Source organism: Dermacentor andersoni, chromosome 4, assembly GCF_023375885.2.
Source record: "Dermacentor andersoni chromosome 4, qqDerAnde1_hic_scaffold, whole genome shotgun sequence".
NCBI classification, from domain to species: domain Eukaryota; kingdom Metazoa; phylum Arthropoda; class Arachnida; order Ixodida; family Ixodidae; genus Dermacentor; species Dermacentor andersoni.
This window is the reverse complement of record NC_092817.1, coordinates 50,147,540-50,172,689: the sequence shown is the minus strand read 5'-3', so window position 1 is coordinate 50,172,689 and position 25,150 is coordinate 50,147,540. Positions and strand designations below refer to the sequence as shown.

At 50.0% G+C, this 25,150-nt stretch overlaps 2 protein-coding genes across 7 annotated transcripts in view; one reads left to right on the top strand and one right to left on the bottom strand.

Annotated features, from left to right (window-relative positions):
- Positions 1-252: 252 nt before the first annotated feature.
- On the bottom strand, positions 253-3,060 carry LOC126537122 (FHF complex subunit HOOK interacting protein 2A-like). Its single transcript, XM_050184270.3, has 2 exons — positions 2,323-3,060; positions 253-2,131 (listed from the first exon to the last, which is right to left on the bottom strand). The coding sequence occupies exons 1-2, from the start codon at positions 2,776-2,778 to the stop codon at positions 470-472; spliced, it is 2,118 nt and encodes a 705-aa protein (XP_050040227.2). The 5' UTR covers positions 2,779-3,060; the 3' UTR covers positions 253-469.
- A 180-nt stretch (positions 3,061-3,240) lies between these two features.
- Positions 3,241-25,150, top strand: part of Synd (protein kinase C and casein kinase substrate in neurons protein Synd) — a 119,201-nt gene continuing 97,291 nt past the window's right edge. For 5 of the 6 annotated variants that reach the window (XM_050184277.3, XM_050184275.3, XM_050184278.3 and 2 more), the window contains exon 1: positions 3,241-3,350. The gene's annotated coding sequence lies outside the window, so the exon portion shown is untranslated. The remainder of the gene's footprint in view (positions 3,351-25,150) is intronic. The other variant, XM_050184273.3, reaches the window with a different exon arrangement.

Sequence of the window (25,150 nt, the reverse complement as noted above, 5' to 3'; positions counted from 1 at the left end):
CATTTTGTGCGAAGGACAGCGCAGTATATGTACCATGGAACAATATCCCAAAGCAATAAAATTAAAAGCATATAAAATGTGATTTCTGGTAAAGAAATACATCACTATGTTGTGTATGTAGGTGCTTCTGGTGCCACTGAAGGGCCTGTCTCTTCTTGTTGCAAAAATGCTTTTAAAAAAGCTAAAATTGACATCAGTGTCTGCAGTCATTGGAAAATAATGCTTGCTATGCTGCAGTTGTGATGAACACAGTCAAGCTAATCAATGGTATATGTTTACACTACAGCTTTCTTTGGCTGGTGAAACACCAGTTCAAATAAAGGAGAGCAGTGTGCTGAAGCAATACATCAAAGATTGAGCCATGTCTCAATCACCACCATGTAGGCCTTCTCGAAGTTTGTGCACTTAGTCTTTTCACATGGAATTCTTTTTTCTGTTTTACACTGAGCAAAAGCTGCAGTCTAGCCACCTAAGCAGCTGCATGGTACTTGACAAATGCCACAGCTGCAAGCTCTTTGCAGAACTCCTCAAGGACAATGATGGCTTCCAAGACACCAGACTCTTCGCCTAGTGTGCAGTCGTCTCCACTGTCATTGAGAAGTGCATTGCGTGTCAGCATGAGTTTGCGCTTGAGGTTTTCCATGCCGTGAACTGCCACTTGAATCTCTTCCACAACTTTCAGGAGGGCACTGAACAATGACCTTGCTCCAGGGACCAAAGGCAGCAGCGGGTTCAAAAGGTACTCGTGAAGGTTCGGGTGGGCAAACAGTGCAAGCCGGGAAATGAGAGAGGTTACCAGCAGGTTCACATCATACGGCTGTCTGTGCATGTTTTCGATACGGTCCAGCAGCATGGACAAGAAAGGGCCTTCGTAGAAGCTGCGGTGGAGGCTGTCAGCCTCAGGCTGCGAATCTGAACTCTGGTCGTCTTCGGCACTTGGTTGTTCCTCTCTCACGGGCTCACTAGGCCACTCCCAACCATCGGTGACTGCGAGCATGTCCTGATACTGCCGGTGTGCGTCGGAAATGTATGCATCGTAGCCAGAGTCAGTCTCCTCGCACGACTTTATTTCATCGGGTAAGAGCATTAGAAAGCAGTTGAGAATGCGATGAATCTGTGCAGGTGCAAACGTGCGGCTAACTGGTGATGAACCGGGCGAAATTTCGAAGTCACTCATGTTTGCCTTGCCCGCTCGATTGCACAATCCCTCTTCATCGTCGTCACTGAAATCAAAAACTTCAGCAGCAGTGTCATTTTGGTAGTTGCGGCCAACAAGGTGGCTAAGCAGCAAGATATCTAGGATTTCTTTTGAAGGCCTTTGCAACAGCTCTTCAAAGGCCTGAAGGGTGGTGAGCACAAGCTGTGGAGAAGCGTTAGGATCGCGGCCACGCTCTAACAGCATGTCCTTTGGTGAAGCACGGGAACCTTTCTGATCACCTAACAAGAAGCTTCCCACGATGACAACTAAGTCTTTTGAATTAAGATTGCGTAAGCAAGTGGTGACTAGTGAAGTGATGAAAAGGAAGCTCTCTTCAGACTCTGCTTTAGTGAAGTCGTCAAGGAGAGGACCCTGCAGGAATTCGTCCAAGAATGTCTTGCCTAGCTCAGCACCTATGAGGGCATTTGACAGTTCAACCAAGGTGTCCGTGAAGCCTAGCCACTTAAAGAAGCAGAGAAGTTTCCGCTTTCCAGGGGCGATAACTTGGTGGTCCGTTGAACCACAGGAAGCAACAGTGTCGGCGCACCAAGAAGTCACTGCTTCGTCAATGTCGGCAGCTTTCAGTGTGCGAGGTATGGCACAGTAGAGCTTGACTAGGTGATGAACTACGCTTGAACACATGTTAGACTTGGCGATTACATAGCGTGCGACATCATCGCCTAGGTTAGACATGCACAATATAAGGCACTCTGCTGCGAGCGTAGAAACGTCGGAGTCCGCACTCTCCATAAGGGTAAGGCAGGCTCGAAGTAACGGAAACGACACTGCAGAAGTGTCTCCACAGCCTCCATCTGGTTGCTTTCCATTTACAATGGACGTGCAATGCCTCTCTTCCAGCACTCTTGGTAAGAAGCAGGTAAGGATGCTCGGGTCGGCTCGGATTTTTTGGCAGATGACGTTAAGAAAGCCAGCCTGAAAAAAAGAAAAAAATTAAAAGATTATGTACCATATCAACGTGTAACTTTTCAGCAGTACTATGTTATAAACATTCGTTTCGCGGCAGTATAAATATGGCACGAAAAGCAAACCATAAGCTAGAACCTTGCAGACGACTGTCGATGGCCATTTAAGCACTCAAAAATAATCCCGGTCCCTATGCATACCTCTTCCCGTTCTGTCGGCGCCGCCAGAACTTCGCCACAAAGGCCGATGAGCTTTTGGACGGCAGTGTATATCCCCATCTGTGGCAGCAACACTTGTTTGCTGTTGGACAGTAGCCGCGTAGTGAACACAAGAACGCACTTTTTGATCCCGGGGGGAGTGTCCGCTCTCGACAGGGCGCTCATCTGTTCGAGCATTTTGTGCTGCAAGAAGTATTCCATACATGGCCCCATGTTGTCGCTTCCCAGCTCGGCTTCCTCCTGTTCTAAGATCTTGGACATTTCTTCGAGGCGTCCGGCCAAACCTGTGAGCTCGATGGGTTTCTTGCTGTTCGAGTTGCGGTCGGTGTAGAACTTCATTATCGCTGTCCAATGCCACAGGAACTCCTCGTGCAATGGCAGCGGCGGAGCTAACGCGTCCACCGCATTAGAAAATGCGGTGGCAAGTCGAGAGAACATCTTGACGCGGGCGGCTACGTTAGCGAACGCTTAAAATAGCCATCTGCCAAGCTGCGGCGACAACCCCACACGACAGATTTACGTGTCGCTGCCAGACAGAGTAGCTTGCCTCCTCGGCACATAGTTGCATTGAATTGTACAAACTGTTTCGTCAGAAGAGAGGCGCCGCTGCACCCATTGCGGTCAGGGACGATGAGGAAGAGTCGGACGAATCGAAAAGTCTCTCATTATTTTCGCGCATCAGCTGCACTCGTAAGCAGAGGTTCGAAGCCGCCATGTTTACCGGATGCTGGCAAATGCGCAGACAAAGCTTCCGGTAAATAATAATTTTAAAATAAAAGATATTAAGCTAATAAATACACAAAATTTAGGTAATATTATAATAAAATAAATAACATTTACATTTTATTTATTGCATCTAATTTACGCTCACATATTTTAGCCTTCAGTGCGGGGTAGCGCGTGCTCATTAATGGCTATCGCCTTATCCATATTGTGTGTGCGCTGCGTATTGTGAGTGGCAAAGAACTTTCCGCTACTGGATTTCTCGAAAACAGCCGTCAGGATAAACGGTGAGCATCAAGCACGTTGTTGTCGTTCTGTTCCACAGCGAAGTGCAAAGTCAGAAGTGTTGTTTTCCGCCCTGGCGATGAGGGCAAGGGAGGGCATTCTCCCAAGCTGCTTCTTTCCCCGATAGTGTATGTGTGCGTCCCCGGTCAGAAGGAACCTTGGCGCCCCGTCGCGCTTCGCGAGCGGCATTGCGGCATTCGTCTACGCTACACTTTTAGAGTAAGGACAGCTAGCCATGCTTTCGAACTGCACTGTGCAGACACGTGTCGCATTTTCGGTGCGTTTTGAGCGGAATTCGTTCGCTGCCGCTCAGGAATGCGATGAAAGAGGGGGTGGGGCGGGAGCGGTCAGCGTAGTGGTTCCGCTTCCCACAGTCTGCGCGGGCTACGGCTCCCATGCAACTAGATGTGTCCCGACTGCTGGACCCCATTGTACGAAGTTGCACTAAGTGTCGACTGTTCTCTCCGGACTTCAGATTTACGTGTGCAAAAAGTCTGCTGCCAGCGTTACGAAGAGCCGGCAGTCATCCATGCGGAAAGCCCAGCGTAACGCGCTGCTTAACGCATTCCCACCAAAGCCAACGAGATCGGCGGCGCTTTCCTTTTTTGCATGATTTGGGCCTGGGGAGTGCGTAACTGGCCCGCTGCAGCCGCCGCCAAGCAAAGGCGCTAGGCGGAACTTGGCGCCCTTTGCAGAGTTCGCGCCCGGCACATGCACTAGAAGGGAGTGGGAGGCAAAAAGTAAAGGAAAAAAAAGTCCTATGCAGCAACACGCATCCTCCTCCGTGGTTCAAGGTCACGACGATTAGCTCAACCAGCTCTGTTTAGGACGCACGGGACCCCCTGTTCCCGGAACATCATGCCCTTTGCGAAGCGTCAGCGGCCAAAGCGCGTCGTTCCTTGTCACGTTTGCATTTACGTAATGCTGTAGGAAAGCGAAAGCGTGGTCTGTCTAGCGCAGTTTAGAGGATGTAGGTATCCTGCGCATGGTTCAGTGTACTTATTTAAAGAAACATAAGCGACATAATCGAACCTACGCAGCTTGTTTCATTAGTCTTCAGTAACTGTCCTTTCGTCGAAACAGCCGGGTATGCTGACTTGTACACAGACTTCAGCTGGCCCATGGAAATATGGCTGTTCGAGTACTGCACGCATTCATAACGCTATTATAGCATATCTGAGCATGCCCCCCCCCCCCCCCCCCCATCTTTTTTTTTCTTCTCTGCAAGCCGGAACTGGCAACTTCGGCTATTCACAGCTTGAAATCTAGAGGCGTATCGGCGCAGCTACTGGTGTACAAATTTCCTCATAGGAAACGCGAAAATTGCTTTCTTTTTTCCTTATTCGAGCCTCTCAGTTCCCTTACGCCCTTGTCTGCGGATTGACGAGGCACTTTTACGAGAACGTGTTGTCATTCTCTCACCTTGCGGCTTGTTTTTTTCATTAACGGATACCACGTAAACTGGATACTGCGTGTCCGGTCACTGCGGAGGAACCCTAAGATCGCGCAAGCAGTTTAGCGTAGTCTTCTGACACATAGCCTCCTGCGCGCCTTTTGTTTTTCGCATCAATTGTGGTTTATGCGTAAATGCTACTGCTTATGCGCACCAATAATAATAAAGGCCGTCCCACGTCTGTCGATATCTAAACGTCTCTACATTTCAGCCCTCTTTTTTTTCACGCTGTGAAATTCACTTGTGTTCCTTCTGGTCAGGGTTCAGACCTTTTAGAAATGCCTCGCAATCACGTGTTTTGAAATCAAATTAAGGCTAATAGGTGCCTTGGCTAATGACGCCTACGGAGGATCCCCCATTACTCCTGTCATGATTAACCGGGCCCTCGTCCCCTTGCTCTGAGGTTTGAGCCCGGAGCTGCAGTCGTCGAACTTCGAACTACTTTCCCTTCACACCTATTTTACGCATATATTTTTTTTTAAATCTTGCACTTAAGCTAAGGTGCCTGCGCAAAATTGCAAATGACATAACCGTATGTCCCCCTGGGGGATGACATATGGTGCACCTGCCTCGGCAGATACAGTAATTGAATTATGTACAAATGAATTCCCAAGTGTTTCTTCAGTTAGATAACAATTTCAAACGAACGACGTTAATCGAGTTAATCATGAGTGGCCGCTAACTGCTGCCGAGTGAGTCTTCAAAAACTGAGTGACTGCTTTGACTGCAATCTTGTCGCTTACGTGCGTTTCGCCGTATGTGAAAAGCATTGCCAGAAGTTTGCTCTGCGACAGTGCAGCCATAGTAAGGTCTCCGGCGAACTGTTAGTGCCGCGTAAAAATAGGCGGCGTCTGCCCAACCCGGAAGGTCAGTCAACCCTAAATGTTTTTGTTTGCGTTCCCCCTTGTCGTTAGACGAAACATGGGCGTGTGGGGGATGAAGTCCAGGTCCGGACGGAGACTGTTGCTTCCACAACACAAGGCGTGTATGTAAGTTTATTCTGTAGTTGGCCGTCGCAGGAGTCGCGTTGCCGAGCTGTAAATGAATATTTGCACAACTGCTGCACTTCCTGCTTGGCCGCGAGCACGTTCTACTTAGGCAGCTATACCCGGAGCAAACTGCCGCAGAGCGATGACTTATAGGGACGTTAAAGGCTGCAGCAATTGAACGGATATTAGCACTTCTGCAGTAGCGTAACGGCCACTCTCACCATAACAGGAGGCTTGTAAAGCCAGATGAGACGCGAGAACGAGACTAGTGGAGCCGCCTCCCTGAATTTACATACCAGCTCGTTGGTTTTGACGTCTAAACCTGTAACTAACCGTCTATTGGCAAACGAGAGCCTATGTTACATTCTATGAGAACAAAATATTCAATCTAGGAGAAATTTAGTGAAGTATTCCTGCCCCCGGAAACGGCCCAAATACGAGATTATACTTTGAAATCCATGACGGTACACTCACGTGCCTGCGCCGAGGTTGTGGCGCGAAACGAAGTTCAGGGAGGAAAAATTGGCCATTTTTTCCAGTAGTAATGAACCTTTTCACGCCAAACGAATGAAGGTAGTTTTGAAAGAATACTTCGGTTGTGTTAACTGATTCTGTTGAATGTGCCTTTGAACGTCTTATTTCTAGGTTTGTGCGATTATTCGAAATTTCCAATACGAATCAATAATAGTCGAATATTCGTTTACCGTCTAATATAAGGGATCGGCGCACTTATTGGACGGAACTTGGGGTCGAAACAACGAAACTGTTCCGTATGATTCTGCTAGAGGAAGCCGCGGTTTCTCAGAGGCCGCAATTCCTGATCGAATGCGTGGGGCAGGTAACCTCCTGCTGAATAATTTCTAGTCACTCAAGAGGCGAGTCAGCAACGGTTGACGTCGTAAGAGGACAAGGTCTTCCGTGGTGCAATAGTGTACCATGCGTTTTTGTTTTTTCTTGTTCCATGTTTGTTATTCGGGAGGGAAAAGAGGTTCCTCCAGAAAACGTTTTCTCTTTCCTTGATGTCAACCGCTGTTGAGCCGTCTTAACTTCACCTACGCAACATCATCCTGCATTAGTACTAGCTCACTCTTACATAATGCCCGTTACGTAACCTTTGCTTTCCTTTTATAGAAGCCTGCACCATCGGGATCGGCCTGCATTTTTTGTTGACTAAAGCCGCACTTCCGGTTTTAGGCGCACGCGGTTTGAACGAGCGCATTTCGGTTTCATTTCAGCTTTTTTTTTTTTTTTCGCTAGTGACGCATTATTACTGCTCCATGCTAGCTTCATTTTAACGCCTTTTTCCGTTGTATTGTGTGCATTACAAGGCCTCAAATCGTCTAATTTGAAACGGAAGGGGCCAGATGACAGGATCCCACGAACCGCAAATCGATCTGAACTCGGCTCTTGTCTTCAAGGACCTTGCTTTCAGGCAGCCTACGAATTTTCAGTTAAGCAAAGGAAAATATTATTCATTCTCGGCATGCTTGCATCACTTTAAAAGAACCTGCAGTATTGAAGTATTACACTAATCTCTTTCAACGAACTGAACACTCTATATTTATTTATTTATTTATTTATTTATTTATTTATTTGTTTCATTACCTTCAATGCCCGAAAGCGTTACAGAAGGGAGTGGGGGAAAACAATAATTGTCGTGATAGTTGGCGGCTAGTATATACAATAATTGTCGACAGCGTATTTAAATGAAGAAACACTTAGAATGGTGACGACGGAGGTGGGCAGGTGGTTCCATTCCCTCGATGTGTTTGGCAAGAATGAATCGGAAAATAAGTTAGTATGGCAAAAAGGGATTTCAACTTTATGGCGGTGGTTAGTACAAGGCAAATAAGGTGGCTCATTAAAAGTTCATTTTTCATGTGTGGATTACGAAAAGTCTTATGAAATAAGGATAAACGAAACACTTTTCTGCGCAGAGATAGGTTAGGAAGTTTCAAAATGTGTCTCATCGACGATACACTTGAAACGCGGGATTAATTTGGCAGAATGAAACGCGCACTACGGTTTTGTACTGATTCTAATTGGCAGTTAAGAAATTCTTTACTGGGATCCCACAAAGCCCATGCATATTCAAACTTAGACCTTATAAGTGTTTTGTATAATGTTAATTTAAGAGAAGATGATGCCCTTGAAAAGTTGCAGCGTAAGAAACCTAGCCATATGCATCAAGGGAGCTGCTGTCCCCAATCTACTCGAAGGGCGATGACGCGTCGGCTAACTGAAATCAGCTGTCGTTTACGAACTGCTACTCAGATGACCGGACGTCCAGTTGTGAACGGCATTGCATGCATGTCAAAATGTAGAAGTAAGCCATTCTACGAAGTTGACTGCACGCGAACTTCATGTTTCACCTTGTTTAGAAAATGTACAGTATTCGGTGTTAGGTTCGGAAAGTTCTCTGTTGGAACGCCCTTACGTTTTTGACACACTCTTGAAATACAGAAATGAAAGCCTGCTTAATTGTGGCGTCCTCCTGCGGTCGCCGTAGGCGCTCGCTTCTGTTATTGACATACGTTTTCTTGTGATTGCAGTCAAAGGCACCACCTATCAAGTCGCCAAACTGAGGTGCGTGTTGCTTCCAGACAAGCTCGATCCACCGGTAGGATTGTACACGAAATATAAGAGGACAGGGGGGAAAGGAGGGCGCAGCAGTCGTTTTCCTCGTGGGTTGCCATCGTTTTCAGCGGCCTACATTTCGTACTCGGCGGCCATTCACTTTCGGACACAGTCGTGTTTTCGCCGCGCCGGCGAGACTTGCGAGCTGTAGCTTCCCTTCGTTGCAGCTATTTACGAGCACCTTCGTCATTCGTTCGCTACGTTTGCACAATGATGTCCTTGTGTCAATGATCAGGCGAAACTTGTCGCGAGCAAGGCCGCGCGAACGCTTGTACTATACTGCAGCGCTTCGTTGGCGAGTTTCTTTCTGCTTTTGGTTTTAAACTGAGTAAATCGTTGATTTCATTGGCGTGCACGTCGTTGATCCGAGTAAGCGTGGGCTACACTGACGCTGTCTTGCGAATGCCGATGACCTGCATAGTGGAGCATTCGGCGTGTTTCTTGTACGGTCTACTCTGTCTTCATTAAGTTTCAGGAGGACAGTTAATGTTGGGCAAAAAGAAAAAAAAAAGGACGCGAACGCGAGCACCCTGCCGAAGCGTGAACATCTTTCTTTTCCCCCTGTGCGAGGACGCACAAGCTTCGCGTGTAATTATATGCGGAATTAAATCGCGACACCTACAGAAATGAGGTTAGCTCCCACTGGTGCAGCATTCCGCGCCTTATAGAGGGGACGTCATGCGTGCCTCTGTTCGCGTGTGAAGTTCCTCCCGTGTTCGGCATCTGCAAACATTGAAGGCAGCGTCTCCTGATTTTATCGTTACTCGGGCTCTTAATTCGTGCACTCTGGCCCTTAGCGATGTGGCATGGCGTCGTCCAGTGCATGCATTATATACACGGTCCTAATGAATCCGCATTTACGGGAAGCGCTCCGGCCGCGCGATCATGGGCTGCCGTTGTACGTTGGATTTCTCGGGTGTCCTACAAAAAATTGCTGGCGCTTCGACTGTTCAACTACTGCGGAAACGATGGTTAGTTAGACAGATTTGTCTAACTTTCGTGCTCGTGGCTTCAGACGTGGCTTTGTTTACTTCGTTTTATCTTTCTAAATTTCCCAGCACTTATTGTTTTAGAAACATGGCAATTCACTAAGTATCTGCGCACGTGAGTAAATCATTGCAAATAGTTACCTTTATACCACAAATATCGCGTCGAAAACGATCGATTTGCGAAGTAACGATGCAGTTTGAATCCAAAAGGATGGCGTTTTAGGCAAAACCATGTATACTGCCCGTCATTATACCAGTTGAACCGCCATATACTTTCAGCTCCCGTAGGCACTAACGCTGGAGTACCCGCTAGTAATGTTTGTCGCAAACACTATGCAGTTTTCCGGGGCCTCCGAGATGATGTACTGTCGCACCCTTTGCTGTGTGGTTGTGATCTCGAAGGACACGTTATTTCTATCCCCGTTTGCAAAGCACGCGTGGCGTCAACTGCGGTCACTCTGCGAAGGGAGGCATTTTATTGCGCGACGTGAATTCCCTGCTGAGCTCGAGGCCGCGAGTTCGAATCCCGCCCGGGGAGCGCAGTACAGGTTGGGCGCTCAGATCAGGCGCCTGTTACAAAATACCTCGGGCAGTAGAAATTAACCCGAAACACGCCTTCACGATCGTTATAGCGCGCTTTGCAACTCTGTATAGTGTCGTCGCGTTGCCCAGTCTCTGTGATCGTTATGTTCGTTACAGTTCACGAAAACTGAAATGCCCCGCCTACTGCTACCGTTAATGGTGGCGCGCGTGAAGCGATGGCGTGACACCGAAGATTTTGTCATACTGTTTTTGTTTTCTGGATTGGTTGGAAGTATACTCGTTGGAGCATGTGCATGCCGTTTTGTTTTCTATGCGGCACCGATTTCGACAGTGTTTGACCGACGGCGGCGCCAACCGAGGCGCCAATACAGAGAGCAAACAATGCGTTCTCTGCTGCGGCAGTGATCATTTGCCCCGCAGCCGCAGATCGACCTGGGTTCCTTAGTAGTTTTGGGCCAGCTTCTATCGTCGCTTCGTCCCGCCTTTCCGCTCGTCGTGTATCGAGGTCGCCGCGACATCGACCAGTGGGCCACAGCGTCCTTCACTCTGAGGTCGTTCTATACTATGTCACAACATTCGCTGTACTTCTGGTATGACGGCTGGTGCAGAAACGTCAGCTAGTAGCCTTACTAACTAAACGAGGTAGTCGCCGTTGCTAATGGGGCTTAACTACCAACTAAAAAAGAAAATGCAGATAGCATCACCGAATACAAAATTTTACAGGCCTTACAACGCGTCTATCAGACCTACTATAAAATATATGCTATGACATGCGCCTGTGTCGCTAACTTCCTTTTGGAGCTGGTATAGCGGAGCCCCATTATAGTAACCGCGATGTTATGCCGTGTAGCGCTAAAATTTTGTTGCCAGAAGAGAAAGACAAAAGGGAGACGCAGGCACCGCTGCCCTTTTGTTCTTGCCTCCTGGCGCTAAGGTGTTATCCAAGTTCGTATGCGAACACGCCCAACACTCACCAGTGCAGCGTATACCTTGTTTATTTAGCAAAGTTATTAACTATTGTTACTATACCGCTCGTTATACCAAGGTATAGTGAGTATTGCGACAGCTATACGACTTTTATTAAGAGTCTTGGTATGAGGTGTATTTCAGTACTAGCGGCCCTTCGAGTTCTCATCTCCGTGCTACGTCGCGTCAGGTTTTCGCGAACGCCCAGCAGATTGCGAGGCTACGGTTGTTAGAAGCCGATTTCGGACAAGCTACTTGTTTACCGTAGACACTCATTTGACCGCGTAAGAACTGCACTTATGCCGGTTGTGTACATCAGCCTGTGTGCAGTCTAAAGTGGGTGTTTGTTATAATAACAGGAACGGCTGGCGGGCGAGGCGGAAAAGGCACTTACGGTTCCTACGCGTGTTCAAGGGGACGATGCGGAATAACACAAAATCGGCTTTAGAAGATACGTTGGTAGGGAAGCTGGAAGTTGCCTGCGGCTTCGCCTGTCGTGCCAGCGACGATTACCGCGCGTTCCGCTTGTCCTTACAGTTTCTTTCTTTTTGTTTCTTTTAATGGGACGAGGTGCTTTGTGGCATGGCGCGAGTACTGTTGAAGCACTGTAGACATCAGCAAATTCCGATTTTGCGAAAATTTAATGCCACACACGACACAACCCCAATCCTTTTCGGTTGTCAGGGCGTGCGCGTTGCAATTTGACGTTCCTTCACCGACCGAACTGCCACCGACCTGTGTGGGCTCACGCGCCTCACGCCGTCCTCACGGCATTCATTTTGCGTCGCAGCTGAAAAAGTTGACGTCACCGGTGACTCCTCTTTCGGAACCCTCTTGGCGCGTGTTGTTGTCTCGGAATGCAAACGCAAACGTGTTCCTTTGGCTCGTTCGTACCCAGCCGGAGCTTTAATTGGCACTGAAAATTATCTGTGGGAAAACGACCTTGGCCTTTTTTTAACATGCTTTTCAGCTCGTGAACGAGGCGTGAGTCTTCTGTTAGAAGCGTTGTCGGCCGTGTGTAGGCCATAAATTCGTGGCCCCCGTTGTCCGACAACGAAGCGCGACAATCTCGGAGACAATGACGCAGGACCGTTGCCCTCGCGGCGCTTCTGCGAGTATTACGGAATTGCAAAGCGCGTGAAGACAAATGATGCTTCTATACATTTTTTTTTATTTCACAATAACCCTAAACACCCCCTAGGGAGGGTATTACGTAGGGTAAAGGTTACATCGGTGAGGCAAAAAACAGTGCGTCAACGTAAAAGCACAGAAGAAACCAAATAAGAGTCGTTATCAGTACAGCAACTTTAAATAATTTGCACAAACTATGGTAACGTCACGGAGACTGGTTATCGGCTCAAAAAAAAAAAAAAAAAAAAGAATCGGTTCACAAATCAGAGTGAAAAGTCATGTATTAGGTGTGTAATGTTACTGCTCAGAGCGGCGTAGGTAAATTTCGAGGCATTTGTTTCTGCGTCAATGTGCGATGGCATGGCAGATCATTCCACTCTATCGCGGTGCGAGGTATAAATGACTGACCAAATGCGAGGGAACGACACATGATACATTTGACATTGCAAGAATGATCACGATGTGTAAAAATTGCTGAAGGTTCACACATGAACTCGTTATGAAGATATACGTGATAGTAAAGCTTATGGAATAGTGTTCAACGATGTATATTACGACGAAGGGATAAGGCTTCAAGCTCGGCGCGATTGTTAATGCTGTTACACTGGTTTGTGGGGAATAATCTGCAAAGCTGAAGCGTGCAGCATGGTTCTGCGGGGCTTCTAATTTAGTTATTATAGGTATATCTGATTGGGATCCCATATGGCTGAAGCGTACTCTATTTTAGGGCGTGTTAGTGCTCTGATTTAGGGCGTATTATCTCTCTGATTTCTACTATACACCACATGCCCTCCTATATAGTCGCACCCATTTCCCGTCATTTACATTCTACGCATCGTGGGTTTGTATTGCCTCGGTGAGCCGCAACCGCCGATCGGTTCTAGACGTATATTGGTAATGCGTGTTACTTTCAGCAGAACCCCGCACACGTTTTAAAGGACGGAAATGGGAACGAACAGGGAAGAAACACAGCGCGTCGATTTGTATACCTAATGTGCGTAGTGCGTGAACGAAATCATTGGCTCTCTCATTAGGGGACGCAAGCGGCCTGCGTAATCAGTCTGTCTGGGCTTTTGCTGGTGTTCGCTTGCTTGTACGCAAGCCTCTTGTGTGCGCTAGTCTGCCGAGTGTCGCGTTCCTCGTCGACACCCGTTCTCGATTTAGCGGCACCGCCCTGCGCTATTGACCGCGACGAAATATGCACAGAGTGCTTGTATAGCATATATATCCTCGCGTAGCAGCCGCAGCGTGCGGTCAATTGCTTCCCGTCTCGCCCGTGGTGTCTGCGGATATCGTGACCCCCCCTCCTCCGCCCTTCCCTTCTTTGTTTTTGTAGAGAGCAGGCGCACGAGCGGAAGCAATAGGACGTGGCGAAGTGAAATTTAAATTCGCGGTTGCGTCTGTCGACACTACGGGGCGACCCCGGCCTTATGGAGTGCGCGGCAATCATCGTGCGGGCGTTGCGGAGGAAAAGGGGGTCTCCAATCGTTACTCGTACGACCCGCGTGCCAACCGCCGCCTACTTCCTCGTCTTCGTCGTCGCGCTGTGTGGTAGGGCCCTCTTCAACTCCGAACCGTTGGGCAGCGGGGGAAATAGAGAGATGGGAAAAACGGCAGCACTTGCGGGGACGGGTGTGTGTCGGATGTACACGCGTTATGGGACACAATTATTTGCGCGGGGGGAGGGGGGGGATGTCAGCCCGTCCATCTGTTGCTCGCAACGAGGAATGATGCTGCACATCGCCCCTCGCCCCCCACCACTCGCCTTTTTGTGTCGCGATCTTCTGGCGTGCGCTTGCCTTTTCCGTGACGTGGAAACGCAGCGCACACGTATACTACTAGGTATCTGGCAGATATCCGTTCTCTTCGATGTCGTTGGTTGGCTACCTACGGTATAGGTGTCATTCGAAAAAGTTAAACGTGGAAAAGTGAAAACTGTTGTCTTTCGTGCGTGCCTGCTGGGTGATGTCAGCTTCGCCGTGTTCTTTAGGACAGGGTACACTCATTAGTATCCGGCCCGTGGTGGACGGGGGTCGTGTCTCTTGACGAGATTGGCCCCCTTACGAACGAGGAGTGGAAAAGAGTTCCTCCTCTCCTTCCTCCGCGTAGCGCCTCTCTCAAGAGAGTGGCGGCAGCATGGAGGAAGGACTCTGCTCCAGACGGCTTGGTGGAGTAATACTCACTTTTCCTCGGAAAGGCCCCCGCCATTCCCTGCCTCGTAGCGAGTCGTTCTTTATTTGTGCTTCTCATCTCTGTTTAGCGGGTCTATCACTCGCCGTGAGTACCGCCGCGTCTCCCGCACGCGCGTACCGCCGAGGGCTTCTTTCCTTTTATTGAGCTGCCTGCGCTGGGATTCGCCGCCTCGGGCTACGTGCGGCCTGTCGAAGCCGCGCTGCCTGTTAATCCAATTACTCGATCGGCCGGACCGGTTGGCATGACGCTTCGCCTATTCTGCAGAAGTCTCTCGCTGTCGTCGTCCCGTACTTCTTTGTTTTTGTGAGACAAGAATCTCATTGTAATAGTTTTTGTTTTATTATTGTACCGCCGCTATACGTTGTGAACGATGAGGTAGGCTGCGGGATCCCTCCGGCACTTTCTTTCTTTTTACGTTCCCCCTTATTCGCCTGTTATTGCGTGGACGTTGACGGCTTCTTGGCGTCCGATGCTCTCGTGATGCCCGTGCATTCGTCCGTTGTCTCGTGTACGACTGCGGGCCATGCTGCCTATACCCCTTGTCGTCCGGCGCACTGCCCTGTTCGATCTGTTGTTGGGACACCGAGTGCCGTCTTGTAACGGGGTCGTATCGATCACTCCATTTTCGGCGGGGCAGTCGGCCCGGAGCTGCTTGCTTTGAAGAATGGCCTGTCATCATTCTACGCTGATATTTCGTGAAGTGGCCTCCCGTATCGGGACTGGTATAGCCAGCTATATCCAGCTGGCTGTTATTTGGGCAACGGGTAATTTTATATTGATTTAAGTACGCTCCAGTTGCAGGTCGCTGCGTGCTTGCTTGCTTTTCCACGTTTCTTGCTTGTTTGCTGTTGCTATAAGTAGCGGAGATGGAAGTGAAATTTGTGCGACATATCGCGTCGCTGTGCTTCGCACGAAGGGTAACCGCGAGAAGTTGCACATCCACTGCAATTTTATATGTAGTAGCACGAGCTCTAAGTAGAGCATAGACTAACGGTTATGTCTTCGAGTACATGCTTTGTGCCGTTTCATGTAAGGCGTAGTAATACGATCGAATAACACATACACGGTCTCCGGAACATCCGTCTCGTCTTACGACTTGGTCTGTGACCGTCTTCCATGTCTGAGGTGGAGTCTGTAGGCATCGCCCATGGAATCGAGCGGTAGCGCAATTAAGTGCTAAGCTTGTGCACGCGGTAGGCATTGACACGCAGCTCTAAAGCAACGAACCGAACCAACGAACTTGACGCTGGAACAGTTCGGCCCAAGCGTCGTCGTTGCTTCAGCGCTCGATCTTCAAAGCGCTCGTTCATGAGAAAAGTAGAGAATCTTAAAAAGGTAGGAAGTAGTAAACTGTCCCCGCCCGACTCGGAAGCATTTTTCACGTCGCCGCTGTCAAAACACTCGCTAGCCCTCTTAAATTCAATCTAGATGTCCCTCGCCGATGTTGCCTCGCAGCCCTCCCCTCGCTTTCTGCTTATCAGACAGGCCTCTGCAGCATAGTGACGAGCGGTCCCTCGTTGTTGCGTAACTGCCAGTTCTGCCCATGAGAAGACCGCTACAGAAACGACTCGCATCCCTCGAAGCGCTTTCTGAGCGAAAGCGAAGATGTCGCGTGATGGCTAAGGTAACGAATAAAAACAAAGAAACGGTAACGCAGGTACGCGTACTTTAGTGCGTGCAGTTCGCTCTCGACTCGCTGTTTACTGTTTCGGCGTTTCGAATAATAAGGAAGAAAAAAAAGGCGAGGAGACCACGAAAGTGGCAGCTAGCCGCGCGCAATGAATCAAGCTCGGAATGTCTATTCGAGACACGTACGGCACACGGCGGCTGCGTCTGTATCTCTCTGCCTCTCCATCGGCCACTCGTCATCGTCGTTGGGCGGTGGTTCTCTTATCTCTCTCTCGCGCTCTCCCTCTCTCCTCTGCCCGTACATCGCTGTATCGTATAGGGACGGTGGTCACGTGGGCCGCTTTTGGCTTTCCGAACATGGAGAGGTCGGCCATCATCAAGGCGCCCACCCTCTCTCTCCTGTCCGACGTGTCAAGGTCGATGTCGAGGGCGGCGGCCCGTTGGGGCCCTCCACCATCGAAGCCGTCGTGGCCGAGCTTTCGATTTAGCCAGGCTTGTATAGCGGATGCGCTTTCGGTATCGCATATTTTGCTCTCTTTCTCTCCTCACTTTTCGCACCCTCGCACGTTGTTATGCTTGGCGCTTGCATTCTCGCGTTCCATGCCTGGCGATGCGCAAACTCGTCACGCTTCCAATTTGCGATCGAGCTGGAACGCTCTCTCGCTTGCGAAATAAATGCGGCCTGGCGGAGGTTTGCGAGAGCCGCCGCGTCGAAGAAAACATCGATTGGCAAAGAGTGCTCTTATCTGGTATTCGTTGCATCGCCACTCGAATTGTGCTTTAGTGGGTGGCTTTATAATAAGTGCCTTTACACAAACCACGCTGTCACCCGCGCGCCTACACGTGCCATGCAAACGGAGTTTGTGGCTTGCCCGACGGTAATTTCAACTTTCACCGGCCGCGATGACGGAGTTGTTTCCGGCTGCCGTAATGGTGCAAAGTGCAAATAATCGTTCGTGTACTGCACTTCTATTTAGGTGCACGTTTAAGGAATACGGATAGTAAAAAGTCCATCCCCCGCTGCGGCGTTCGGGACGTTCATACAAACGAATGAATTAACCGATCAATTTCGTTTACTTTTCCTTCGAATTTCATAGACATGGAATACCAAGAATGTTATTGCGGCCTCAACTGAATATCTGCGAATTCCATTGCTAATTCGCCCAGCGTGCTCTAGAGTCTAGCTTTGTAATTATGATGGGGCGATTGCTTGCACTGTTTCAGTTTAGTTGCCTTGCTCGAATCGCATGTCTCCGTGCGACCACTGCATTTGTTTGCCTAAATTTCAGGCCCAGCGGCGGCGTCATGAGGAAATTTTCATCTCTTTAAAACTTTCTCAGTTGACTGCACGTCGGGACTCATTGCCGGTATAGCGCGTCGTGAATGTCACGTTGAGTTGTAGATTACATATACAGTATGGCCGACTCTTAAAGGGAACACCTAATTACCATTCCAGCACCGATCAGAACTGCTTTTATAGGAAGGCCCTGGGATTTTTTTTTTTCATTAAGAAATTCACCTAACGTGTCGCATCAAGCTTTTCTGTTAAGTGGAATATACGTTGAAAGTCATGCTAATTTGAACACTAGTTAGGCGTTTCATTTGAAGTGACACTAAAGAGGAGCATTGCGTTCAACTGCTTTAGTAGATTACGCTAGTGCAATAACAAAACCAGCACTCTTGTATTGAGAGGAGAGTTAATCTTCAGCCAGCAAGGACACCAAAATGGAAGGAAGACTTGTGGCGAGCGCTGGCGACGCAGGACCGCCCTGGACTTTTCGCACTAGCCCGGAGTGACGTCAGGAATTTTGACACCATATGCTAGGATCTAGATCTGCTACCGGTAAAGAAGCATTGGAATGCAATCCAAGAGAACGAAAGTCTCACGTATAAGCAAGTTTAGACAACTGTACCCGGACCAAAACGGCTCAAGTATGAGGAGGTACATTAAAACCAATGACATAACTCTGCAGTATACCGGCGCGCTTGTTATGGCGTAAAATTTAAACAGAGAAACTTGGCCTTCATTTTCTCTATGTTAAGAAGCAGTGTTTTCCCACCAACTAAGTGAAAATAGTTTTCAAACATAACCTTTCCAGTCTTCATTATAATTTAATTGTTTGCTCTTTATTGTCGTATTAAAGGACTGCTGGCATATCTTCAGCGATGCAAACACTCCGCGCGTAAAACGGCGGCATTTAGCAATTCGGTATGAAGGTCGGGAAATACATATTTGGATACTGAAGTTGTCTCCAAATGCCGTGCCTGGCGTCAACATTGCCCTGACGTCATAGCGTGAAGCTGTAAGTATGTTGCTCACAAAATAACATGGTGCGTGCGTTTATTCTAGCTGCGCTCGCTTGCGACATCCGCAGCGCTTGCGGTAATGGAGCCAGCCGCTGTATCGTGACGTCGTGACGTCAATAAATGTTAAATCACATACGACGCTCAGGCATTTGTCAGGTATTTTCCCCCTAAGCTTTAGTGGGTTTGGACTTTTAATTAACGCGAAGGAAAAAGTCGAAAGTCACGTCAGTACTCATTTAACCCTCCCTGTAAGGCCGAACTTGAGTTTGATTGAACACTGAGTTTGATTCCTCAGCGCTCCGATTTAATTGCGGCCCATAGTCGCATTCTTGATGCGCTGAAGCGAAGTTTCATTTGTTTACAGCTCAGAAAAGCAATGAAGCGATGTTCTAATTAAACTCTAACTCGATTTTTTTTTTTTTTACAAATTTGCTTTTTGTGGCCTGAAATGAACGTGTGCCGGTTGTTTTAATTTTCCCCCCGTGAAGCGGTCATTTGGGCTATACATATAGGGTTTAGAACGAACGTCACCGGGAAGAGCGGGCAGACGAGCGAGATTGACGCCGGGCGTGTCTTGCTCGCTCGACGGGGTTTGCGCAAGGCTCGCCTGCTGCCGCGTCGAGCGCAGTCGATCGGAACGGTACGCGGCGGGTCGGCGGTCGGGACCTTCTCTGCCCTTCGAGCAACGGCGCTGTCGTGTCGCCGCCGACGGATTGGCCTGGCGCGCGCGCCCTTCCCTCGTCGGCGGTCGCCGCTTCGACGGCCGCGGTGGCCGCATCTCCTCCACGCACTCTTTGTGAGATGTGTGCGCTTACTCGAACCCGCTCGGTTGAGAATGCGCACAGCGAGCGCATGTGTGAAGAGTGGAGGGCGAGGCTGTTTTCTCTGTTCAACGTGAGAAGCTCGTTCCCTCCGGCTGTATAGCTGTACCGAGCCTGCGTCCGCAGTTTTGCTTCCCGCAGCAGGGACCGAGCAAAAAACGCGTTCCTTCTCTTAAATGGCGTTGTTAGATCTTCTGCGCAGTGGATCTGTAAATTTAGGCCAAACTTTGTAGTTGTCTTGCAGAATTTTCACACAGCGTGCTTTATTTTGGAAAGGTCGAACAGTATTTGCACTTCCTTTTTCTTTCTTTTTTTATTTTCTTCCTGTGTTCAACTACTAAGAAATAACAATCGCTTCGACTTATTCGTGGACGCTGAAACAACCGAGACCCAAGATATGTTAGTTTTATAGTTGGACATAATGTTGCGGTAGTGCTATCAATTACACCGCAGATATGTTCTTCTATAATGAAAAGGGGAGGGGAGAGGGAATAAGACGTGTTAATTGAAGTTAATTGAGAAATTTGTGTCTGGGCAAAAGCAAGAAAGTGGAATTCGGCATCCACAGGAGCAAGTGTCGCATGCGCGAACTAGATTTGGAGAAGAGAAAGCTGCCAGACTAATTAGTCGCCGGTTTCTGTATTCCGCGAGTCGCGTGAACCCCGTTGAAGGAACCCGCTCGTGGGAAAAAAGAACGTCGCGCTTTTGTCTCGTCGTACAGTAATCCTGTTGCGCCCCCCCCCCCCCCCCCCCCCCACACAGCAGGCTATGTAAGCAGAGATCGCTCCCCTTCGCATTCACGACTTCGTCGTTTGGTATTCAACGTCGCGCTTTCAGCCGCATTTGTCGTCGTTACGGGCTCAGCGCCGTGCGTTTCCGCGGTCCCCTTTTGTTGCCTCCAAGGGGCGCGCGGTCCATACGCGTGAAGACGGAGGCGAGCGGTGTGGCGTTCAACACGCGAAGCGGCTATATATATATTTAAAAAAATACATATATCTTCACACGCGGAGAAAACGGGTGCTTGGCCCCACAACTCGCTTCAGCCCCCGATTTCGTTTTCCTTTCGCTCGGCAACGGCGAGCTGGTCAGTCGGCCAGCTCTTGTTTGCGGACACCGAGATCCCACTTCCTGAGTGGCGTTTCCCCTTCGTGTCCCCCTCCCCCTCCTCTACCCCCTCCCCTTAACTCGCGCCTCGAGATCGACACCTGCGCTCGCCTTCTATTGCCGCTTGCTTGGAAGAGGCAGCGTCCGTCGCAAGCAACGCTCGATTGCTGTATTGCAACACCGGGATGGAGGGCAGAAAAGAATTCCTTATTATATCGCTGCCTTTTCCTTCGTACCACTTCGACTATTACGTGTTTTCTTTTTGGACCGAGAGGTGTTGAGGGCGGGGGAAGGGGGGGGGGGGGGAGTTCTTTTCTAAGGAAAGAACGCACGCTCTTCCATGCATCCCTGCTGCTGTTCCTCCTGATGCTAATGGTCTGCCGTTGCCGCGCGTCTCCATCATCCGTTCTTGCTCCCTTGCGCAAAATCCCTCCTCCATGACTTTTTTTTTTTTCTTTTTTTTGAAGACGTCTGGTGGAGTGCGTGTGCATCGTGCGCGCGCGTCTGTCGTCTGTCCGGATATGTTGTCCCCGCTCCATGCTTTCGCTCTGTCCGGCGCTGTGTGGCAGGCGGCCATGTTTTGTCGCCGTGTACGCTCTCACGTTCGAGCGAAGCCATTCTTCCGCTACGCGGTCCCTCACTGTATAGTTTTGTGCGGCGCTGTGAAGCAGAGGGCTGCCGGGGGAAGCACAGACAGCAAGTTTGTTCTTGCAAGGAAAGAAGCTAGTTTCTGGACTTTGGACGGTCTCTGCAGCGGCGACTTGATTGCTCGGTGCTCGCTTAGTGGAATGCGTGTACTGCCGTTTCCAAATTAATGTATAGAACGAGGAGCTTTGCAGACGAACTTAAGAATAAGTGACGCGAAAGTGCCGCTTGAAAGAAGTGCTGGAGTTGCACGGCTTTTCGGTGCGCTCTCCGGTACAGCGCTAGCTATCGCGGCACTGCACGGAACTTCTGTCGAGACGGACTATAATTTGACGGTGTGTGGGCGTGGTGAAAGGAGCGAGCGCCTTTGAAAGTGCTCCTCGCTACACGATCACTGAACGCATTTATGCACCTCGCGCCTTCACATTGTCAGCGCGGCAGCTAACGCGAGCCCGATTGTTGTTAGATTGGACCGGGATGCTGCAGTCGCGATAAGTGTACGGGGGGAAGGGGAGTTCTTGTACTTCGTAACGATGCGCCGGCGCCTTTAATAGTTCTAGTTTCCTTGGCGCGCAGTTCAATACTTGGACGTTTAATCCGTCCGGGAGAGAGTAATTGTCGTTTTCACCAAACGCTCTATAAGTCTCCGTATGTTGAGTTACGCTCTTCAGTGTTCGGCATCATATGTATCTGAAATTGAATACGTGTACTTTGTATCATATAATTTCACTTTCTTCACTCGGATTTAACCGCTCCTTCGCGGCCTTCGCTCTCGATCTCCGGTGCGAATAGTCCCTGGCCGCTTTGTTTCTCATAGCATGTGCTTGTACTGTATAGCTGGCCGCACGCAAATGATGTTAATCGGTGTTGTCCCGCAGCCCATGCTGCGTCCTCCCCATGATACGAAATCATGGGGAGGATATATATATATATATATATATATATATATATATATATATATATATATATATATATATATATATGAGAGAGTCGAACTCAGCGGACTCGTCCTGCCGCCTTTCTCCTTCTGATCGGTACGGCGCCCGGCATTAGTCGATCGCAGCTGTCCAGGCTTTACGTGCCTTTCCTCCGGCGAAATCAGTAGAAGCGAGCGGCGTGTGCTTCTTTCTTTCTCCCTCTGCGGGCGGCTTTTCGTAAGTGCTCGGCCTCGCGGCGGATGCCCACAGCGACGACCGATGCCTCGCCCGACCGCGCTTCGCTTCTCGCTCGCTTTCCTCTCGCCCGCTATTCGTCCCGCAGAGCAAATGAGCGCGGCTTCCCCCCGCTGGGCACTTATGAGCGCGCCGCCTGCCTCGGGGCAGCGGCGGCAATTGCCGCTCCGGCGGTCTCCCTGGGAAGCTCTTTTCCTCGCTGCCTCAGGTTCCGTATTGAGCTTCCTTGCCTTTCGGTCTCGTGGGGCGCGTCTAATTTGTTCTTCCGAATGGCAGGCGCGCAGCAGCAGCCAGCGGCAGTTGACGATGAGGACGTGAGACGTCGGCTCTTCGAAAGTGGAGTCGCGTCTGAGATCCAGCGTAATTGCGAAACTCTCTCTCTCTCTCGCATATATCGCTTTAGATCAGCTGTGCTCGCGGACATCCGTGTACGCGCGCGCCCAACCTGCAGGAATGATTCTTTTTCAACGCTTGCCGTATGACTGCGCATTCGTTTTAAGATTGGTCGGTCTTTCTTTTTGTTATAGTGTCAACACGACTCGTATAGTTCGCGCAGCCTGCATTCGTTTCTCGCGGTACCAACCCTTAAAGGCGACCTGCCGCGGCGGCTCTGCGGCCATGCTGTTGCGCTGCTAAGCACGACCTCGCGGGATCAAATCCCGGCCCGCATTCTGATGCTGGCGAAATGCAAGAACGCTCAGGTCCCGTGCATTGTGGGCACTTTAAAGATCCCCTGATTGTCAAAATTGTTCCGGAGTCCCTCCACTACGACGTGCCTCACAATCAGATCGTGGTTTCGGCTCGTAAAACCCCCCGAATTCGATTTCCTTAAAAGCCAACTGCAACAAAATTTCACTTTGTCTACAATAGCTATCGGCATAATGTCATACTGAAGAAATCGTGACAAAACTGCGGCACCGGTAATTGTATGTTTCTTACTAGCAGCCTTTGAACAGCACCTAAGCAGACATGTGCACCTGGTGGTTGTCGTGTACGTATGACGTAAGTACCAGCACGTCACCTTCGAGATTTTTCCGCTCGCCGCGGGCAACAGCTAATCTCGAAGGTCATACCGAGAAGCCGCGCGTCCTAAGTCACGCGGCCCAAAATTTTGTTACTTTTCCGCTGGATATATAGTTTACGTCGCATAAGTTATCTACTAAGAGGCTGAGGGGAATGCTTTCTTTTTCTATACTTTTTATTTTTACGTCCTGGACGCATGTCCTATTCTAACGTATAGCTGAACCCGCACAGCAGTTTAATCCAGGATTCGTGAGCGATCGCGTCGTTCTCTCGCCGTGACGTACGCTTCGGGACAACTTCATTCAACTTCCGCAGCGGGAGGCGCATGCACGCAAGGTCAGCCGTGCTCGAAATCCGGTGGCGCGAAAGTCCTGAACAGGCAAACGCCTCGCCGCGGCGCTCCTTCGTGCGTAACCGTCGCGCCGGTGCCCGGGGTCACCTCTCCTCCCTGTTGGCGGCTGGCTGCCCGCGGATAACACGCGCATACCTTGCCCCCGCCGCAGCCGCGACGCGAAAGATGTCCGTTCTGGTAATGACCCGCGCACAGTGCCGAGGCACGGCGTCGAATGTACAACATTCGTATACCCGTGGCCTCCGAAATCGCACCCTACGCACTGCGATCTCGGAGGCCACGGTATAACGCATGCCGCCGACTCCGTACAGTGCGACGAGAGGCAACGATTCGCGTGAGCCAACCAGAAAAGAGAACCGGAAGTGCTCCTGCACTCTCCGCCTCTTGCTCACCCTCCGCGCGATACCGACTGAATGGAAGCTTCACGGAAAAAACTAATAGCGTGCAGTGGGTGAGCCCTCCTTCCTCCTCGGAACACGCAGCCCGCTTTTGTTACCGATTTGCCCGCATGATCCCTATAGCCTTCGCTGCATTTAACGGGATTGGTGAGACGGGAGTTATTTAAGACGGATGTGCCCTTTTCCCTTTGCACTGTTTTGTACGATGCTGCGAATCCCGATGTGGAATTCCACTTTCTGGTGCTTTTCTTTTTGTGCGTTTTATATACCGCTGGCGGCATCCGTCCATTCGGCGAGTTCGCCCTCAGGCCGCGTCCCTTCTCGCGGCGCGAGCGGCGAGATGACGAGAAAGGCACCTCGCGCGCTCCCACGCGCACGCGTCCTTTAGCGTCGTTCGTGTGTGTTGTTTGAAAAGGGCCGACTGGCTGGCTGGCGGGCGGGCAAGAAAGCTTGTGTACGCGCGCCGAGTGAGCTCGTCTTGTGCAACCGAGATTCTCTCCTTCGCCGCCCGTCTGTGTGTGCAGTGTACGCGTGTGCATGTAGGCGACGCTGGCGAGAAACCCCTCAAGCTTTTCTTCGGGGAAGATCCCCTCGCCCTCCTTTCTGCTTTTCTCGCTTGTTGTGTTCAGTCGTTTTTTTGCCGGGTGTAGATGCATGCGCTCGCGGCCTTCGCGGCGCCTGCGAAGCCGCAGGTGTTGCCCGCGTCGTCGCGCCCCTCTACCCCTACATGAATACGTTGCTTGTGGCGATAACGTCACCTGCGTACGCGCAAGCAATACCTCGCGAATTCCGCATGTTCGCAGACGCATGCACGGTGAACTTCCGCGTATTGGCCGAATGCGCTCTTCCTACTTCCAGAGCCACTAAGGACTCCGTTACTGCGTAAGCTTGAGAATGGCAACTTATAAAATACTTTTTCGCCTTATTAATTGCGATTCGCGTTGTAGCCAGTCATGATGCTATAGGCCGGACTTTCTTGGCCTGCGCTATTCGGGAAGCATCCCGTTATCGCTCCTGAGACGACACAGCAAGGTATTCAAGTGTTAAGCGGTGGCAAATCGTCTGTACAGTTTAAACCCGTGTGTGTGTGTGCGCGGCGCCCGCTATTTTGCAATTAAGTGCGCTGCCGAAAGAGTTCCCAACCCTTATCTCTTCTTTTTTGGCCTGCGCTATTCGGGAAGCATCCCGTTATCGCTCTTGAGACGACACAGCAAGGTATTCAAGTGGTAAGCGGTGGCAAATCGCCTATGCAGTTTAAACCCGTGTGTGTGTGTGTGTGTGTGTGTGTGTGTGTGTGTGTGTGTGTGTGTGTGTGTGTGCGCGCGCGCTATTTTGCTATTAAGTGCGCTGCCGAAAGAGTTCCCAACCCTTATCTCTTGCTTGCCCTTCAGGCTTCCCCCTCCTCCCTGTCCTGTGGCCATTTAGCGTACATTCGCATTCGTGCTCGCAT